Source organism: Prionailurus viverrinus, chromosome A2 (genome assembly GCF_022837055.1).
Source record: "Prionailurus viverrinus isolate Anna chromosome A2, UM_Priviv_1.0, whole genome shotgun sequence".
NCBI classification, from domain to species: Eukaryota; Metazoa; Chordata; class Mammalia; order Carnivora; family Felidae; genus Prionailurus; species Prionailurus viverrinus.
This window is the reverse complement of record NC_062562.1, coordinates 52,881,883-52,900,186: the sequence shown is the minus strand read 5'-3', so window position 1 is coordinate 52,900,186 and position 18,304 is coordinate 52,881,883. Positions and strand designations below refer to the sequence as shown.

The window sequence follows — 18,304 nt, the reverse complement described above, 5'->3', positions numbered from 1 at the left end:
ACAAACATACTGGCACAAACAGCTTCACTCTCCTGGACTTTTCCCTTCCCTACACTTGCAAGCACACACATATGCCTCACATACACTCTCTCAACCAAAAGGGTGGCCTAGGGGAGACCTCATGGCTGAATCAAATGCTGGTTTATGCTGCTGCTTTTATTACACCAAAGGTCTTAACATTTATTTGGAGATGAACACAAAATTTGGCATACTGCTGTTACAGTGGCATGCATTCTCTACAGTGCAGCTTCAGAGCTCAAGATCACTGCAGCACGCACATAAGAACTGCTCTCCAGAGGAGAGAAAAGGGGCGGGAGCGCTGTAGATCTGTTCTCTCCAGAATCAACAGACTAAAGGTGCTTTACCATGATAGTGGTGGAGGAATGTCTTGTGTTGGGCAGGTGTGTTTCAAACAGTGAACAGGTATGACAAAGGATCCAAGTGTGGGTAAGTTCCTAACACTTAGAGCCAAGAGCATTTTTGGGTAGGTGTATGCTCCCTAAACAGGTAGCACTGACTAAAGCGGGGGGCATGCTTAGCACTGCATCTGAGCTGGGTTAAGCTACCAAGAGTTCTCAGTGAAGGGAATTCTGGTTTCATGAAGAAGAGTAAGACATGATGGCGCTGTCACAATAAGGCCACTAAACTCACAGCGAATGATGACCTGAGAGGAAGCTGTCAGGACTACAGGAAAACAGCTCTATTCTACCTGAAGTCAGGTACCCTTTCCTGGTTAGGCACCTGCCCTGAGACTTTCACATCGTCTTTTCTAAGCTGCACAATATCACTTAGCACAACAGAGCAGAGGAAGGGGCACACACATCAAGGTCATGGGACATCACCACCAAGCATGGCTGACTATTGTCAAATGTCTCAGATGCCTTTCCCGGTGGGCTAGGTGCCCCAGTGTATCTGGAGAGCTAATCTGAAAAGAGGCTGGCAAAGGACTTCCTCAAGCTCCGGATGGTCTCCGCTTTGGCTTCATCCTCATTGGCTGAAGACCGGAAGAAGGAGGACTCAGAGAAGCTGAAGGCATTTGTCAGGGACTGCGACTTGCTTGAAGATAAAAACCAGAGAGAACATGAGAGGGGGTGTTCCCAGTGAGGCAGGGAAGGAGGGTGACATGAGGATACACAACCGAACCCCCACTCCCCCCCGAAAGGAGACCAGGGTGATGGAGGAGAAAGCCAGCAGTGGAGTGTTACCAAGACCCAGGGAGGCCCCTGTGCTATTACCCTCACCTTCAGTGCTGCTAAGACAGGAAAGGATGGGGGCAGCGTGGGAGAGAGGAAGAAGGGGGAAAAAGAGAAGGGAGAGAGGGAGAAGGGGAAAAGAGAGAGAAGGGAAAGAAGGAGAAGGAGTGTGACTCATCTGTTCCTTTTATTTAATGCTGAACTAAAGGGCCCACAGGCTACATTTCAGAGTCCCTACTTGGTAAGGACTAATCTAGGAATCTCACACCCTTCCGTTCTAATGAAATATAGCAACTAGGGGACCCTAGACTCTGCACTCTCTTTCCCACCAACTGTCAAGTGGTGAAGTCATCAGAAGAGTCAAAGTCTTGGATCTGCCCTTCTTGCGCTCTTGTGCTTCTCTGGGACTCGGTTTCTCATTTGTGAGGTCTTTATACTCTGCTTTTTTCTCTCATTCCAAGTAAACTTGGAATAAACAAATGTTTCAATTTATCTGTTCTTAAAATGGACATGACCGCCCTTGTGGCCTTCCTTGGAGGAGCCCTGATATGAGGTCTGTGGGGTTCAGGGAATCCAGGGGCAAAAGAGAAACATATCAGGTGGACACATACGTGTATATGTGGATACATATTGGGTTTTCTGATTACAAAACCATATCACACATTTTATGGAGGAATTTTTCCCTTGAGAGACTAGAGATTCAGAGAGAAAAACTGTGAAGGCAAGAAGGTCAAGGGGAGACCAAGCCCAGCATTTGAGAAGATATGAGATCTGATGACTCTAGTGGTCTATCATATCTCCTTGACTTTCACTGTGTCTCTATCCTGATGGTTTTTGGCTGCAAAACTCTTCTCTTGGTGTCTTAGAACTCTCAGTCTTTCCTGAAATTTGGGGTGCAGACCCATAAACTCCCTTCTACAGAGTGTGAGCAGTTTTTCTCCTGCAGTGACTGTAAATAAATGGCCTCTCTTTCATTAGGGTTGGGGGTGAGCCTCCAACATGCTTGCCTCTGGGAGGGGGCCCTCTTCTGCATGTACAGCCAAGGGCACCACGTATAAGCCTCCTGCCTGTTGTCAGAGGCTGGCTCTATTCGATATTTCAGCCCAAAGGCAGTGGCAACCCAAAGATCTGCCCTCAGACTGGGGCCAGAGTTGGCTAATGAGAAGGCAGAAGAGATCTTAAAAGTCAGCACGCAGAAAACAATCGTATTGAGGGGAGGTTATGGGGCAGGTGAAATGTGAAATGTGCCACCAGCTAGAGCTGGGGAGCAGGAGTGGGTGATGCCCCTCCAGTCATGAGGGGTGAAAGACCTAGAGAGAGTAGTTATCTGGATGACCTGAGCCCTAATCCTGGCTCTGCTACTAACTGACAAAGTGGTTTTGAAAAAGAAAATTAACCAAATCTCTCTGAGCAGTTTACTCATCTCTACAATGCCTAGACTATCTCTAAGTGCCTCCTTTTCCTCCCTCCCTGAAGATTCCAATCACCTCACTCTGAGAAGCACTGGTGGGTCACTCCCATCCCCACAAGGCTACAGCTGTCTCTGCTGCAGTGATGACAGGGGTCTATTTGGGGACAGTACAGAGAGGTGTCTCTGGTTCTGGGGAAGAGGGTAGAACTGACCACCATCCTCACCCAGATGCTGTCTATCCCAAGTATAGCATTACTGTTTTCTAGGGGCCCTCAGTTCTTCCTCTGAAGCAGGGCAGTGTGGTGAGGGCTTGCAGGGCAGTGTGGTGAGGGCTTCTAGGGAGTGAGGAAGCCCAAGAAGATGGAGTTCCTCGGGGTATCTATCTGGGCCCTCCTCTGACCATAACCAGAAACCAACCTCCTTCTGACAAAGCTGAAGGTAAAAAGTTGAAATGGATTTAACTACTTCCCCCTTTTCCTTCTGGGCAGGCTTGCTGATTGCACACCCTAAACTGTGAGTCAGAGGCAGGAAAGAGGATTTTTTTTTCTTTTTAATTTTGAAAGAGAGAGAGACACACACACAGAAAAGGAATGGAAAAAAAGAGTGGGAGACAGGATTTAAAAAAAAGAGAAAGAAACAACAACCCTAAGCTAATATAAGAATAGGAAAGGGGGCAGTAACTCTGCCTTGTTGGTATTCCCCAGGAAGAAAGGGGAGGGTTTGCACTTCTGGCTAGACCTTAGACTTTCACTTCCCTCTTTCCTACCCTCCCCGATCAACCCCAACCATGCCCCCAACCAAAAAAATAACCCAGAACCAAAACCCCAAAAAAGCCCCACAAAAATATCTGTAGAAGGAAGCCTGATTGAAGGTGCTTTCTAGCAGCTCTGAAGCCTAAGTCCTGTGAGGAGGGGCAGGAAGGGGAGAGGGGAAGGAGCTGCTGAGTCGTCTCTTACTTGAGCTGTGGGTGAGGCTGGGGCTTCTGTGGTGGAGCAGCCGGGGGTGGCTGGACCTCTGCCAGGGAGCTGCTGCTGGAGGGTGCATCTCCGTGGGTGGTGGAGGAAGAAGAGGAGGAGGAGGAAGAGGAGGAAGGTGGCAGTGATGGTCCAGGGGGAGGCCGGCGTGGAGGCAGCACCTTGCCTGGGGGTTGCATTCCTTGGGGTTGCCCAGGGCCCCCTAGGTTCAGTACAAGAAAAACTTCATAATTTAACCATATCAAAGGGTTTCCTTATTAGAATCTACATCTTATGGGGTGGGGTTAGTTAATTACCAAAAGGATAAGCTCTATTATGAGAAGCCACCCAGAGGCTCTGAAGGGCTCCAGAGCCAGTCCCTGGCTTCCCCATTCATCCAACCACCACTAGCTCCACCTCAGAAACACACCCCCTCAGGCACAGAAGTCAGGACAGGGAAGAAACCATGACAGGAGCAGCCCTGGTCAGAGGCAAGCTCTTTTACAGAAATCCTCCCAGACCACAGGGAGCCCAACCCTCCTCTCCAGAGGTTCCTTAGGTATAGGGCAACCCACCCCATGCAGGCCTAGGCGGCCTCGAGTTCCACGCAGCAGACATAGTACAGGGCAGTGGAAAGAGCACAGGGCTGGGCGTCAGAAAAACCAAGACATAGTCTACTAGTGACTCCCTGAGCAAGTCAGCAAACTTCTCTGCACCTTGGTGTTTACAACCATTAAACTATTAAAAAGTAATCCCTAGTCTTAGTTGTCTTTCAGACAGTGTTCAGGTAGTGTTTCAAAGATGTTAATGGACCAGAAAGTTCTTCAAAAAGCATTGTGTGCTTTATGACCATTGATGATCACAGACTTGTGATGGTTTTACCCAGCTGGCCTTTGTTCGGCTCCTGACCTGCACATGTCTGATTGTCACGCCCCACCCCACCAGAGCTTCATTTTAACATTAGCCCATGCACATGACTAGGGTCAATCCTTTGTTTCCATGTGCTTTTTGCCCCTTAGTACCATCCTCAGGGGGCTCCACTCCCTCCCAGGTGTATGTGGTGGAAATTTTCCAGAAACCCAAGTCCTATGCTCCCCTGGGGATGTTGTGGGCACCATCTGGCAAAGAGCCCCACCTGCCCCCCAAAGGGTAGGGATACTGTTCTCCCAGCATGAGACAGAAAACCATCTGGTGGCCTGGAGAGAAAAAAAAAGGCCATCCTTCCTCTGGGGCTTGTCAGGCAGTAAGTGTGATACCTGATTGCTCAGATTTTGCTAAGGGGGTTCCTGTACTCAAAAGTCAAAAGATGTCCCCATCAGTGCATACTGACTAGTGGAAATGATGCATAATTGGTCGGAGAGATCCAATTTCTCAGTCTCATTCCCAGAGTCCACATTCATGGGCCCGCTGTAAGGAGTAGGCTTCTAGAAACTCAAGAGAAGCTAAGAGTTGTGTTGTAACTTAGTTTCCTAGAAACACCAGAATACCCATACCCTCTAGAGAGGCAGATTTATACATCTACAACACTGTGCACCCATGATCATCAGCCCATCTCCCTACCACATGGCATGGGCTCCTCTTTATCAATTACCAGTAAATACCAGGGTTAGTTATACATAAATAAATACATAAAGGAATAAAGAAATGGAGTTTTGCATTGAAAACTTGAAGTTCCAAGTTCAAATCAGATAACCAGTGAAGATGAAGACGAAAGATCAGCATATTCCACGTTAACCAGTTCTGCCTCTTCCAAAGTTTGGCATCGTTTGTATTATAGCCTTTTCTTGTAAAGTACAGCAGGTTGATAGCTCAGCCTCTTGTACCAGGAACCTGAATTCTTTCCCACTTGTACAGAGATGCTTGAATAGCCAGAAACTTTACAACTTAACACTGAAGACAGATATAACTTTTCCTTTATTGCACATTAAGCTGTACAAGAGAGTCACAAAAGAGAGGTACTTAAATCACTCTTCCAGCATTGGCTGAGGTTCTCCCAGCTGGATCGGTACAAAAAAAGGGGACAACATCAGAAAAGAAATGGGTACAAAACACCTGAACAGCAATCCTATACTGTGACACGGATGTCCCCCAGGCCACAGAGTTGTTCCTTAGCATGCTGCCTGAGGGCACATAATAGTCAGGATACGCTGCCTGCTTGCATTTGGCAGTAGGAGCCCTAATCAGTTTCTCCCCCACCTGAGAGACCTTGGCTAAAGCCACCCTGGAGCCTGACTGAATTCAAATGGCAACTTTGTATATGTGGCTCACAAATGTCACATGAAAAGCACCTAGATGTTCACACTGATAACATGCAGAGAAGCAACACCACTATCAGCTCACTGCTTGGACAAAAAATAATAATAAATAATAAGTAAAAAATAAATAAAAGGTATTCCTCCATTCTGGGAAATGTTGCTTTATTCCTTTCTACCATTTCATCAGATTGGGAGGTATTTAAGGACCTGATTCTTATGCAACCCACCTGGAAGTGCATAAATGCATATGTGTATATATTTACAACAGATCGACCATCACCACCATCATCTAAGGGAGGGGTCACAGATGAGAACACTCACACTCAGTGCATTTCCCTGTAGCCTCAGAATTTGCCAGCAACCCAAGGAGAAACTGGGGCACATGCCCCTGGACACATAAATCATACTATCGGCACTATTTATTCCTCCGACCTGGAATCCAGAACAGTAACATGTCAGTATAGAAGTGAGAGGAATGTGAAAGTAGAGCTAGAAGCATTTCTCTAAAATGCAAACTGCTAGCATGATCTCCCACGGACCATCATGCCAGAGGAGACCACTCAGTGCCTGTCCCAACCTGGCTAGGAGATGGCAGGAGGAGGCACTGAAGCCGAGGCCTGCTTTAAATACCTGCCTCATCACTGCCCAGGAACTGTGTGTCAGAGGAAAGAGGGCAAACTGGTAAGGTTTCTTCAAGAGCCATGGCTGTGGAGCCTCTGCCCCAAACACACACAAGCTAAAATTGGAGACAGTTCTTCCCAGGAAAAAGAAAAACCCTCATTCTCTGACTTCTGGAGGGCTCTTGTCAGAGCTGGAAATGAAAGCAGGAGTCCACCTCAGACTTCTGTAGCAGTGTACCCGCTCTGTGAAATGGGACATTTTTTATTTGGTCTCATGATGCCTAGGGAGAGGCCAAGAGCACAGTGGCTGAATCCTTCTCAGACTTTCAGTAGCTTCCTGCATCCTATGTCCAAAATCACTACAGAATCATCTCTGTACATAGGTCAAGCTTTGGGGAATAAAAAGCAGCCTCAGTTTCACAGAAGCGCATAATATGGCCAATTCAGAAACAGCAACAAAGAAGAAACAACTTAGGGGGACTGAGATCAACACACAGAAAATACTCACAAGTTCACTTTGATATTGCACATCAGCGGCCCCATTTTTTTTTTTGTCTAATCTCATAGCTAATTAGTTAATAATAAAAAAGAAGGTACACTTCGATGTAAAATACAGAACACATTCCTGGAAATAGCTTGTTCTTTATATTTCATGTCATCACTAAAAACACGAGAGCTCTACAGGCACAGCCAGCCTATTCACATAAACTCAAACTGCACCAAATTTTTAGCAAATGGAGAAAAAGGTGGATGCCTTCAGATTCAACGGATGAAGCTATGGAAATTAGACCTTGAAAATCTCTTAAACTTCTATCTATTTACCCTAGTCATGCAGAAAGGAAGCAAAAAGCACAATTCATTGAAGATCCCAAGCACACTCATGGAGGTAAGCAGGGGGTGGGGGGGTGCTTTAATCTGAGTCTGGGGGGGAGAAGGAGAGGAGTTGGGTTTTATTTTTGTGGTCTTTGTTTCTCCCCTGTCCACCCCCCTCAGTTCTATTTCACCCCACATTATGTAATACTTTAAAAAATACTATCAAACCACCCAGAAGATAGAGTCACACTGGACTTGGGAGAGGCACAATTCTTTTGTACACTGTTGACAAACAGCCCTGGAATCACAAGTTATACAGAGAAACATAAGTGAGCATTACAAGCACGAACAGGAACAGGTAAACAACCAGACAGAGGAGCTGACACTGCATAGGAAAACACAGTCCAGTCAGCATTGAAAGAACGCAGAAACGGCACCACTGGGGGGTGGGGGGAGTGTTGCTCCCCTCCCCGCTTTCCTTTCTTTCCTTGTTTGTTTTTGGCTTAAAATTTCTGCTTTGAAAAATGAACTACCAATCACTTTAAGAAGCTTGGACTTGTTTGGGCCCTACTGCAATGCCATTACAGTCGAGAATATACTGTAAACAACCTTGAGGGGCTGGCCGCTGAGGTGGGGTCTTGCTTGAGTCCGGATCCTTAAGTGTTCCACTCTGGAAGACAAAATGCAAAAGAGATAAAAACAAAACTCTGAGCAGATTCCAAAGAGAAACCCTGTGGCTCCATGGCATGAGTGTAGTGGGATCTGATGGGATCCATGGGATCTGGCCTAGAGGCTTCTGCTGTTCCAGAAATGCCTCAAGGGAGATCTCAACATCTGGAGTGTGGCTGGGGCACAGGTCTAGGGGGTCTGGGCCTTAGTCCCATACTGGTAGGCAGTGCCCCCCTCCCCCCTTCTCATTTCCTTCCCTTTTAGACGTATTCTGTTCAGAAGCTTTGAATCTTCTAACAGCATCTGGTTTCTTCTCTGGTGGCTGCCTGCTGTCCAGTTTCCCCTCATACTCATGGCCCGGCTTCCTGAAGGAAAGGATCAACACCAAACTCCAGAGGGCGGGTTGCCTTAGGCAATTCCAAGGGTCCTGAGAGCAGGGCCTGCCTGGACTAGGTGACTAACCTAGACTTGCTTCACTTCTTCTGTGGAGTTAATTCTGGGGTGGGATCAGCTCTGGGCTGGCTCTGGGGTCAGATCCACTCTTTGGGCTGCACTGGAACCCCCACAGGGAAGGACTTAAAGGAGGGGGCAGTAGTCTGTTTCCCCCCACCCCAGGAACCCTTCTTACCCAGAGGGAAGCAGTAAGATGTTAATGCTAGTAAAAGTGCTCAAGGCCAGGCTGTTTTTCCTTCTCAGATAGCATAATCACATTTTACCCAACAACATGGCTCCACTCCCAAGCTCCCTCTCCTCCCAGCTAGGATTCTGATTATGCCCAGACAGGATCAAATATGCATGTGACTTCAGTTTGTCTTACATTTGAATTAGAGGCAGTGAGGACTTGGAGCTTAAATTCAGTAAAAGGGAAATGGTCTGTAAAACCTAAGGGCTGCCGAGTGTGCTGATGGTGATGTCACAGAGGGAGCTGCAAGGGCAAGGCTGTGAAATGGGCTGAGAATGTCATTAGCATTCTCCCACTTCCTCTTTCAGTGCCCCTCGGCCCTACTCCCACATGAAAACCATCTCTCCTGTTCCTGATTTCCTATGGGCCTCTGATTCTCACCATCAGTCTCTTCTCCTGCCTATTAAGGCCTGTTTTCAGCTCCACTCAAGGAGAGCCAAAGTGTTACCCTCTCCAGTGTCATGGTCTTTAACAACCTTGCTTAAAACTGTTCTACTAAGAAGATTTGGGGCAGTGGGAGGCAGGGGGCCTTTGAAATGTCCTTAGCGCCACCACATCAGAGGGTGTGTGTTCTATCTACATTCCCCACCCCCTCACAGATCACAGCAATCACACCAATACTTTCCCTCCCCTTCTTCCAAGCCTTGTCATGGGGTCCATGCTTGTTCTGAGCTCTGGCACCAAAATACCCACACCCAACACACCAGCTAGAGACCACACCATCCAGTCAGCAGCAAGACCCATCAGCTTCTAAGATTCACCACCTTCTTCTAACCAATGCTGGTCAGGCCTGTACCATTTCTTGCTTAGACTACTAGACTCCTAGTACTAGTACTCCTACTACTTTACCACTACCAAAATAGTCTCCTCTCTCTCCAATCTATTCTCTCCATGCCTACCTGCTGTTCTCCTATACTCCTTTCCTAATTGTGTCACTTTACTGCTCTAAATAATTTATAGCTAACGCTGCATATGTGCCAGGTAACATATTGGGAACTTTCATGCAGTATTGCCAAAAACCTCATAAGACCTCTATGAGGTAGATGCTATTATTATCAACATCTCTAATTTTTAGATAAGGAAACTGAGGCCTAGCTAAGTCATGTAATTTTCACAGAGTCACACAGTAGAGGCTGATGCAGCTGGGCTGTGAGGCCAGGCAGTCTGATGCTCATATTTTCTTCCCATTACCAGCAAGATGACAACCACATCCTTCAGGCTGACATCCAAAACTTGCTTCAGCATGGTTATAATTGACCTTCCTAGCCTTCTCTTTGCCTCATGCCCTAAACACACCTGTTCCCTCTAGGCCTGACCCCTCACTGTTTATTCTCTAGGATAGGCCACTCCATTGTTTGTGCTGATTATCTTCCAGGAATGCCTTTTCTCCTGTTCTACCAATCCCATCCAACACATCCTAGAGGTTTAAGTCACTTTCTACCTCACCCATGAAACCTTTCGACTGTGATGTCTTCTCTGAAATCCTGAAACAGCACTTTGGAGACTCATACTACTGAAGAGAGCCTTTGTTTTTATCCTGAAGACTGGGGATGATGCCCCCAAGAAGACAGATGCTTCAGAGAACTATGTGTCTTCATTTTCTCTTGAATTTCCAACAAATACAATGCCCATTGTTTTCAAAGAAAAAGTGGGATATAAGGCCTGGTACAGGAACTATTTATTTAAAAAATTCAAACAGTTGGAATCAGGAATATTTTGGAAAATTCAAGACTATCAAAATTTTACCAACAGCATCAAGCACAGGGCTGAGTATAATAAGATATCCTTAATAAATGCTTGTTAAATAAATGAACATGCAAACACAGTAACAGTGAAAATCCAAAAAGGACTAGAGTATAAGTCTTTAGAAGACAAATGTTGTTAAATCATAGAAGTTAAATTGTACTGAATTTGGTATCAAATCCAGTGAGCAGCTCTGGAAATGCTCAAGTTAGGGAATGAAAATTGAGGCCAGCAGAGGTATCTGCCTGTATATCAGGTACAGAAGATAAAATTAAAACAAGCCTAAAAGAATCAGAAATTGCTTCCATCAAGACCACCTAACCCAGCTGAAGTCAGGGAAACCTTAGGCCCAAGGGTTCTTTCTCACTGTGATCTCTTCTCTCACAACCTGGCTGCCAACTGGAGAAGTCTGGGGCCAGGATACAGTGTCTGGTAATGGGTGCACCAGCATAGCAGGATAGCCTTTCTACCTGGGCTTCTCACATGCTCTGACTAGGTTGGGCATCAGCCCCACGTCCCAACACACACACACACACACACACACACACACACACACTGCTGCCTAGGTCTCCAACAGCAAGTCTTTAAGACTGGGCAGCAGAGTGATTGAGGAATTTAGGTTTTTGGGTTGGGAAGACCTTGGGTTCAATCCAAATCTGCCACTAACTAGCTTTGTGACCTTGGGCAAGTTATTTCACTCCTCTGCACCCATCTTTCTTCAAAAGAAGTGAGTCTATCTATCTATCTATCTATCTATCTATCTATCTATCTATAAGCATTTGACCCTGGTAGGTGCTAAGTAAATGCAACAGATGATGGTCATGGTGATGCTGATAAGGAATTTCTTCTGAAACTCTGTCTTACTCCCATGATGGAATACCCCCTGCAGTGCTCTATTCCTAGGCTTTGGAGAACTTTATTTAATTGTGATAACAAAGCCTCCTCTGGGCTCCCTGACAAGCCATCAGTGTTATGCCCTCTAATTGACTGAAAAGGATACTCAGATGAAAGACACCAAATTCATACAGTTTGTGGAGCCACTAGACTGTCTCTTGCCAGTTCCCTTTCCCCAAGGCCTCACCTCATACCACTGACTGCTGCCAATCACCTCAGACATTGGTCAAGAATAGCTTAAGATGTTCTCCTCTCAGAGAATTGTTATTTTCAGATAGGGCTATGGAAGACCATATAACAAGAGAGCAGAGCCAGGGCCAATGGGCAAAAGCTCTGGAAAAGTAGACTTTCAGTTACAGGAAGAACTTTATATAGCGAAAACAGTAGAAGAGGCTATCTTGGGAGGTGGGTGTGTTCAGCAGAGGCTAGAGAATTACCTGACAAAGATATTGTAGAGATATTCTTTCACTAAACATGAGATAGATTAGGTGAACACCATGGTTCCTTGTATCCTGACAGTTTATGATTCTGGTGGCAGGGTGTGTTGGGGGGGGGGAGGGACTTTAAAATCCCATAGATTAAACTCTAATGGTAGAACACCAGACACTGACTGGATGACTTGACACGGGTAATCATACCAATGAAGGCTGGCCCTGGCTCTCCTCAGCCTAAGAAATATAAAAATAAGACACCCAAGGATAAACTGAGCCCAAAAGTTTCACTTCTAAAAGCTTCAGAGAAAGAGCTCCCAGAGGCGGTCCTTTGAGCTGGAGCCTGGGAATATGCTTTGGCCACCCTTGTCTGGCGCCTAGGGAGCTTCTCCCTTCCCTGGCTCCACTGAGGTTGTGGACTGAAGACTTCCCAGGGACTATGTGGGGCAGGACAAGAGTCCCCTAGGACTGTCCCTTACCAGGCTGAGACCCTCTGGCTCCGCCCACAAGCCTTCCATCTGTTGGGGCTGAGGGGTATTCCCGTGGGGTTTGGCTACCATGGGATCTGTCTCCAGTCACCAAGAACTGCCTGGGATGCTTAATTCCACAGAAGTCTGGCCACTCTGGCGTCACTGCCAAAGTCTGGCCTATAGCCAGCCCACAGCAGGAGCTCATGGCCAGACTGAACTACAGTTTCCCTCAGGAAGTTGAGTTGACTCAAACAGGTAAGAACGTGTAGTCCAATGCTTGTGCCCAGCTGCACTCAAAAAAGAAGGGGGAATAAATGGCCTTACAGCCCCTTAAGGGGAAAAAACAAACAAACAAACAAAACAAACAAACAACCCTGGGCTTATAGAATGACAAAAAGCTCAGAGGTTGTCCATTTACAATGCCGTTGCCAAAAAATTTTACGCTAGAGAGGCTTCAGAAAGGGAAGTCACAGGTTCACTGCTCTTTGGGTTGATAAGCCCCACAAGAGAGCACTGCAACCAATTCTGGTGCTTCTTTAAGGGTGACACCAGTGGAATTAAAATGGGTACATGGAGCACACAGGATGGTGAAAAGTGTGGAAATGACATCTTTCCTCATGCGACTTTGAGAAAGTTACTTAATCTCTGAGTCTCAGTTTTTTAAATAGGCAGATTAGAAGGACTAAGTGAGGTAACCGTGGAAACACCTAGGACTGAGTAGAAAATCAAAGTTAGTCAAATGTAAATCTGATCAAGGTCAAGGGCTAGCTTGGGTTGCAATGATCTTCCAGACCTTAGAGGTGTTTAAACAGGGCCAGGACAAACTCTGATCAGAGATACTGTGGAGGACGTCATCAAGTTGAAGCCAGAGGTCTTCTACAGGTTTTTCTGTCTCTGGGATTCCATTAATTCTTTCATGCATTTTTCATTTCTCTAGGTGTCTGAGATAGGAGACAAGCCCTTCTTAGCTGCAGAGTCTTGAGCCCAGCAAGATGCCAGGGCTACTGGGCCTGAGCAGAGGCACAGGCTTTGAGGGCCTTGGCAAGTAGAGGGCTGCTGCTCTCCATCAAAGCTGGTTGGGCTGGTATCCCACTCTGATGAACCCATTGGGCTTTTAGTAATCTGAGAAATCAGGGAGACAGGAGAGAGGCAGATATAGCTCAGAGGCTCCTCTAGGTTGGCTAAGTTTAGCACTTGGTTGTCAGGAAAGCAAGGGTTTCCCTTACACAAGGTCACAAAGGCCCAGCTCTCTCCATTCTTACCTTCCCCTGTGCTCTGGTGGGGACATGAAAAAGGCATAGTGCCTATTATTGTAGACCACTACCTGAACTGTGGATCAGAAGATCCAGCACTCCGGTGTGACTGTGTGACTCTGGAGAAGTCATTTGCATTCTCTTTGCTGATGTATGAAACAGAGATAGAAATACCAGCCCAAACCATTTCACATAGGGTGGTGAGGCTCAAAATAGTGACTGGGCTTTGTAAACTGTACAGTGCTAGGCAAGGCATTGATATATGTGACCATCATTACTATTATTTAAATAATAATAAATATCAATCCAAAGGAATGCAGCTTTAATGAAGCTCTAGAATTTCATGTGTCAATGGAGAAAGTATTGTTGGGTGGCTTCCTTTCACCTGGTGCACAGTGGCTCAGTATGTAGGGGATTCTGGGTTAGGCTATACCATGCCCTCTGTATTATCATTAACTTGTTCCAGTGAGGCCCCTGAAGATGCAGAAAAGTCATTTCAGAAACAGTAAATATTAGCTGTTGAGGTAAATGGACAGGCAATCACAGTCTAGGAGAGAAAGCAAGCCCATGGATGAGGGTTTGTGGGGTTTTGTCAAAGGCACCTTTAACTTGCTACCCTGTGGCTTTCAGCAGACAAGCTGGGAGACAGGAGCTCCTATCTGAGGTCCCAGCAGGACGGAAAGCTGAGGAAGGAAAGACACTGAGTGACTCAACTTTTCAGAGTTGTTGGCCCGAGTCCAGCTGCCCCCACCAAGGAGGAAGGCCTGTGCTTGCTCAGCATATCTGAGACAGGAAATTGGGAAAGGGTCTCAGGGTCTGGCCCCAGGAAAGAGGCCAGGCCAAGCTCCTTGCCGGACACGCCACAGAGCTATTCTGATCAGCTCCCCCAGGCTCTGCTCCCCCGGTCTAAGACCCCAGGGGGAATGAGGCAGCAGGAAGGAATGTGGTTGGGAGGTTGTAGGTTCAGTTAGAGCAAAGGGGACAGCATGTTTTCAGGCACCTTGGGATCTTTCTGAGATCACCCCAGCAGTCACCAGTGCCCACCTTCCTTCCTCGGAAAGGTTATAAAAGGTTCCCAAGGATGAGCTCTTCTTCCTCCTCCTTTCACGAGGGAAATTGCTACTCTGAGGGCAGAGCTCATCTCCTGGATTGGGGCCCTCCCATGATCAGTGATTTCCTAAGGACATAAGAAGTGTCCCACGGGGGCAATCCATGAGACCTATGGAGGCACTGAGGGCCAGGTCACCCGAGGTCAGAATGTCAGCTTCAAGTGATTAAAGATGTCCCTTAAAAGTTAAGACAGCCTGAAAATAGTCAGTTTCCCTTAATAGTCTGCTAAAGGATCTGGTCACTAGTGACTTTATCTGAACCTGCTTCAAATCTCACATTTTCAGCTTATACTCACTGGGGAACTAATTCCCTAAAGCCAGTCCTGCTGTGGGAAGCAGGAAGACCTTTCATTTGTCCTAAATTTACTTCTTCTAAGCTATGTGAGTCCCTCTTAGTCTCATGTTTGGGATCTGAGTTGCGTCCCTTCACTAACTGCATGGCACTTTAGACCCCACTGAAACCCCTTCTCAGTCTTTGTGTCCTTGTACTCAAGAGACTTCATCTTTTTGAGCCTCTGTGGCTAGAAAGACCTGGCTGGAAATGTTTTCAGTATCTCTTTAGTCCAGAGAACCAGTAAAAAGGACTGGTAGAATGTCCCACCAGAGGCCACAGGCTGCAGGTCTGTGGGCCTCAGTCTTTCAGTTCTGAAGTCTCATCACTGCCCTTTCCAGGTCTGTGGCTAGTACACAGCATCTCAGATCTGGAAAGGGATTTTAAGCTACCTGCTCCAACAGCCCTAGCCCCCAGCCCACACTTTCACCATAGCCCTGACATGTACTCATCTTGCCCCTGCAGGAACATCAGCAGTGACGTGGCAGCCACACACACCAGTTCCCAAGGCAGCCATTTCCTCTCCTAGTGTTAGTTTACTCCTGTCTTCCAGCAGGTTTGCCTTTGGGCACCAGGCACCAGAGACCTGAAGGTACTCAGTCATGGGCTCCTTGAGAGTATTGCTATTCAACTGGATCTCCTTTAACATTAAGTCGTTAATTTGCCAAATGCCCCAACCCCCAGATTCTTTCCTCTGAGCACATTCTTAGAGTTCGAGGTTGTCCTTGTTTATACTGTGATTCTCAGACTGGAAACCACATTGCAGTTGTGGTCTGATCAGCTCAAGGTAGGGGAAGAGGCTCATTTTCCTCCCGGACACCATATGTGTACTAAATACTTCCAAAGGCTGAGTCTTAGAATCACTTCTCCTGGGTATAACCTGCAAGCCAAAGAGAAAGCCCATTGGTGTCTGAAATCCCTGCATTAGCAATTCAGCCCTTTGACTCCGGAAGACTTTACAGGAAACTTTAAAAAGTGGAAGCAGTGTGGTGGGGTATGAACAAAGATTCGCCACCTGAAGGAGAGCACCAGGATCCCACCTCTGCTGGCGTGACCTGAAGCTTTGTCTACCCGAAGTTCTCTCCTTGGTTCCCAGGAGTCTCAGGAGCAGCATACACCTCTCCAGAGCCCCAGGCTCAGCTCAGATCCCAGAAGACAGACCCCAAGGGTTGGCGAATGTGTGGAGGGGATGCGAGGGCATGGCCTATAGGAAGGTTTCAAAAGTATATAGCCTGGAGGCTTTGGCCATCACTGGCCACCAGGTGTCACTGCCACCTTGAGAACAGTCTCCCAAAAGCACTTCAGAGTCACTTGCCCTGGACAACTCTTCGGGCAGCTCCAAAGCTGGCAGTCCAGCCAGTCTGAGGCCAGGTTGTCATTAGCCAGATAAGGCTTTGCCACTCGCCTCCCTGCCCTCAGCAACATAGCCAGTGCCTTTTACAACCCGCCCCTATCCCTTTGAACTGGGCACAGCAGCTAGCTTGAGTCCGCTCAAATGACTTTGCTCTTTGTTTTCTATAGTTAGTCTGTCTCAGGCTAGGAGGCTGGCTGACAACAAGGTAAGGTGTGCCCTCTACTCACCTCCCCCTCAGCCTCCTTTAGGTGCTCTTCTAGAATCAAAGAAATGAGAGCTGTAACAGTAGAGCTGCAGACAAGGATAGAGAGGGAGAAAGAGAAAGGTAGATAAATTGTCCTGGTCTTGACCTAGAATACTGGGCAAGAAGCAGCTCTTAGGGCTTGTGACTCAGGCCAGAAGTTCTTTCAGCCTGAGCTGCCAGAGCCATGGAAGAAAGAGGCCAGCAAGAGGGGTCTGATTGTGAGGAATGGAATGTGACTTAGTGACAGCACCTAAGGTCTCAGTGTACTGTACAGAGTTCTGGCTGGGACCCAGGTAATGTCCCTTGGCTTACAGCCCTTCCATTTTCACACTACCAAAATCACTCACAGGATCCTGACACCAACTCTAATATGCTTTAAGGGCTGTTAAAGACACTTATTCCATCTGGGAACTCATTCAACAAATATGTACTGCAATACCATATCAAGGGGAGGAGGAGGAGGAGTGGTTTGCCTGGGTAGGAGGAGTATTTTAGTCACTGTCATTTGCATAGAATTGCTATCACATAATGATAATAAAAAGCAGACAGACTTAGTTTTGTTATTGTTAACTTTTCTACTGAGGACTGTCTGTATCTGGCCACATCACTCTCGCCCACTCCCCAGTATACTCATGATGTATTCAGTGGCTACAAATTACCAGCTACTCTGCAGGCCCTAGAGACACAGCAGTGAACAGACCCCTACTCTCCAAATCCTTACATGCTACTGGAAGAGTCAAAGGCATAAACAGATGAGAATGATTTTAGCTGATAGCAAGGGCTATGCAGCAAATTCAAGAAGCGGGGGTGGTAGCCGGTGGTACCTTCGGATTGGATGGTTGAGGCAATTTCAGCTGTACTGTCATGAAGGAGCCAGCCATGCAAAAAAAGGGGAAGAGCATTTCAGAGAGAGGACACAGCTGATGCGATGGCCCCTACCAGTGTGGCTGGGGCACAGTGAAGAAGAGCTAGGATGGTATGAGGGCAAAGAGGCAGGCAGGGGTCTACGTGAGTTGCTTGGGAAAAATTGGAAGGAAGACAAATTTAAGGGGAAAAAAAAGAGTTCTGTTTTGGCCTTGTTATATTTATGATGCCTTCAGACATGCAAATAAAGATGTCAAGCAAGAGTTAAAAATGTGAATCTGGAGTTCAAGGAGCGGTCAGAGCAGGAGATAGATATGGGCTGGCTGAGATCGCCAAGGAATGTACACAGACCACATTCTAGGGCACCGACATTTGGTGGTTTAACACAAGTGGAGAAGCCAGCAAAGGAGGTGAGAAGGAGAAATCAATGAGGTAGAATGAAGACCAGGCAAGAACAGGGTCACTGAGGCCTGGAAAGGAAAGTGTTTCAAGAAGGAGGGAGTGTGGGCAACTGCATCAAGGCTACTGAGAAGTCATGCAAGATAAGAAGATGGGAAGATCAGAACTCAGTGACTTGGAGTCACTGTGACAAGAGCAATTTCAGTGGGATGGTGGGATTGGTTATTATTTCATTTTTCTAAATGGCAGATGTTTGTGGGTAGATGTGAAAATCTTCTAGAAAGAAGAAACTGATGATGGAGAAAATAGGGATAACTTGAAAGCCAAAAGGAGGTGGCATCCAGATCACCAGTGAAGGGTGGGCCTTAGAAGCAGATCATGTGGCTAAAGATGCAGATTAACTGGCAGATATAATAGTGGGAATATGGAAGCAATCTGGTCTGACACTCCATGGGCCTGGAGCCAGGATGACTGAAATGTCTCCTCAATCATAACCAGTGGAAATATGCTATCATCAGGGAGAAATAGGAGGTGGAAATATGACCAGTTCAGTCATGACTTCCAGCCCAAGTAGCAGCATTTTGCCATGTGTGACAGACTGGTATTTCTGTCTTTA

At 46.8% G+C, this 18,304-nt stretch overlaps 1 protein-coding gene across 2 annotated transcripts in view; it reads right to left on the bottom strand.

Moving 5' to 3' along the window:
- Positions 1-584: 584 nt before the first annotated feature.
- SYN2 (synapsin II) overlaps positions 585-18,304 on the bottom strand; it is a 197,562-nt gene continuing 179,842 nt past the window's right edge. The window contains exons 11-13 of one of the 2 annotated variants that reach the window (XM_047850454.1): positions 7,855-7,915; positions 3,561-3,780; positions 585-1,056 (exon numbers count right to left, since the gene is read on the bottom strand). In XM_047850454.1, the coding sequence (XP_047706410.1) occupies positions 921-1,056; positions 3,561-3,780; positions 7,855-7,915 (417 nt within the window). In that variant the 3' untranslated portion in view covers positions 585-920. The remainder of the gene's footprint in view (positions 1,057-3,560; positions 3,781-7,854; positions 7,916-18,304) is intronic. The other variant, XM_047850456.1, reaches the window with a different exon arrangement.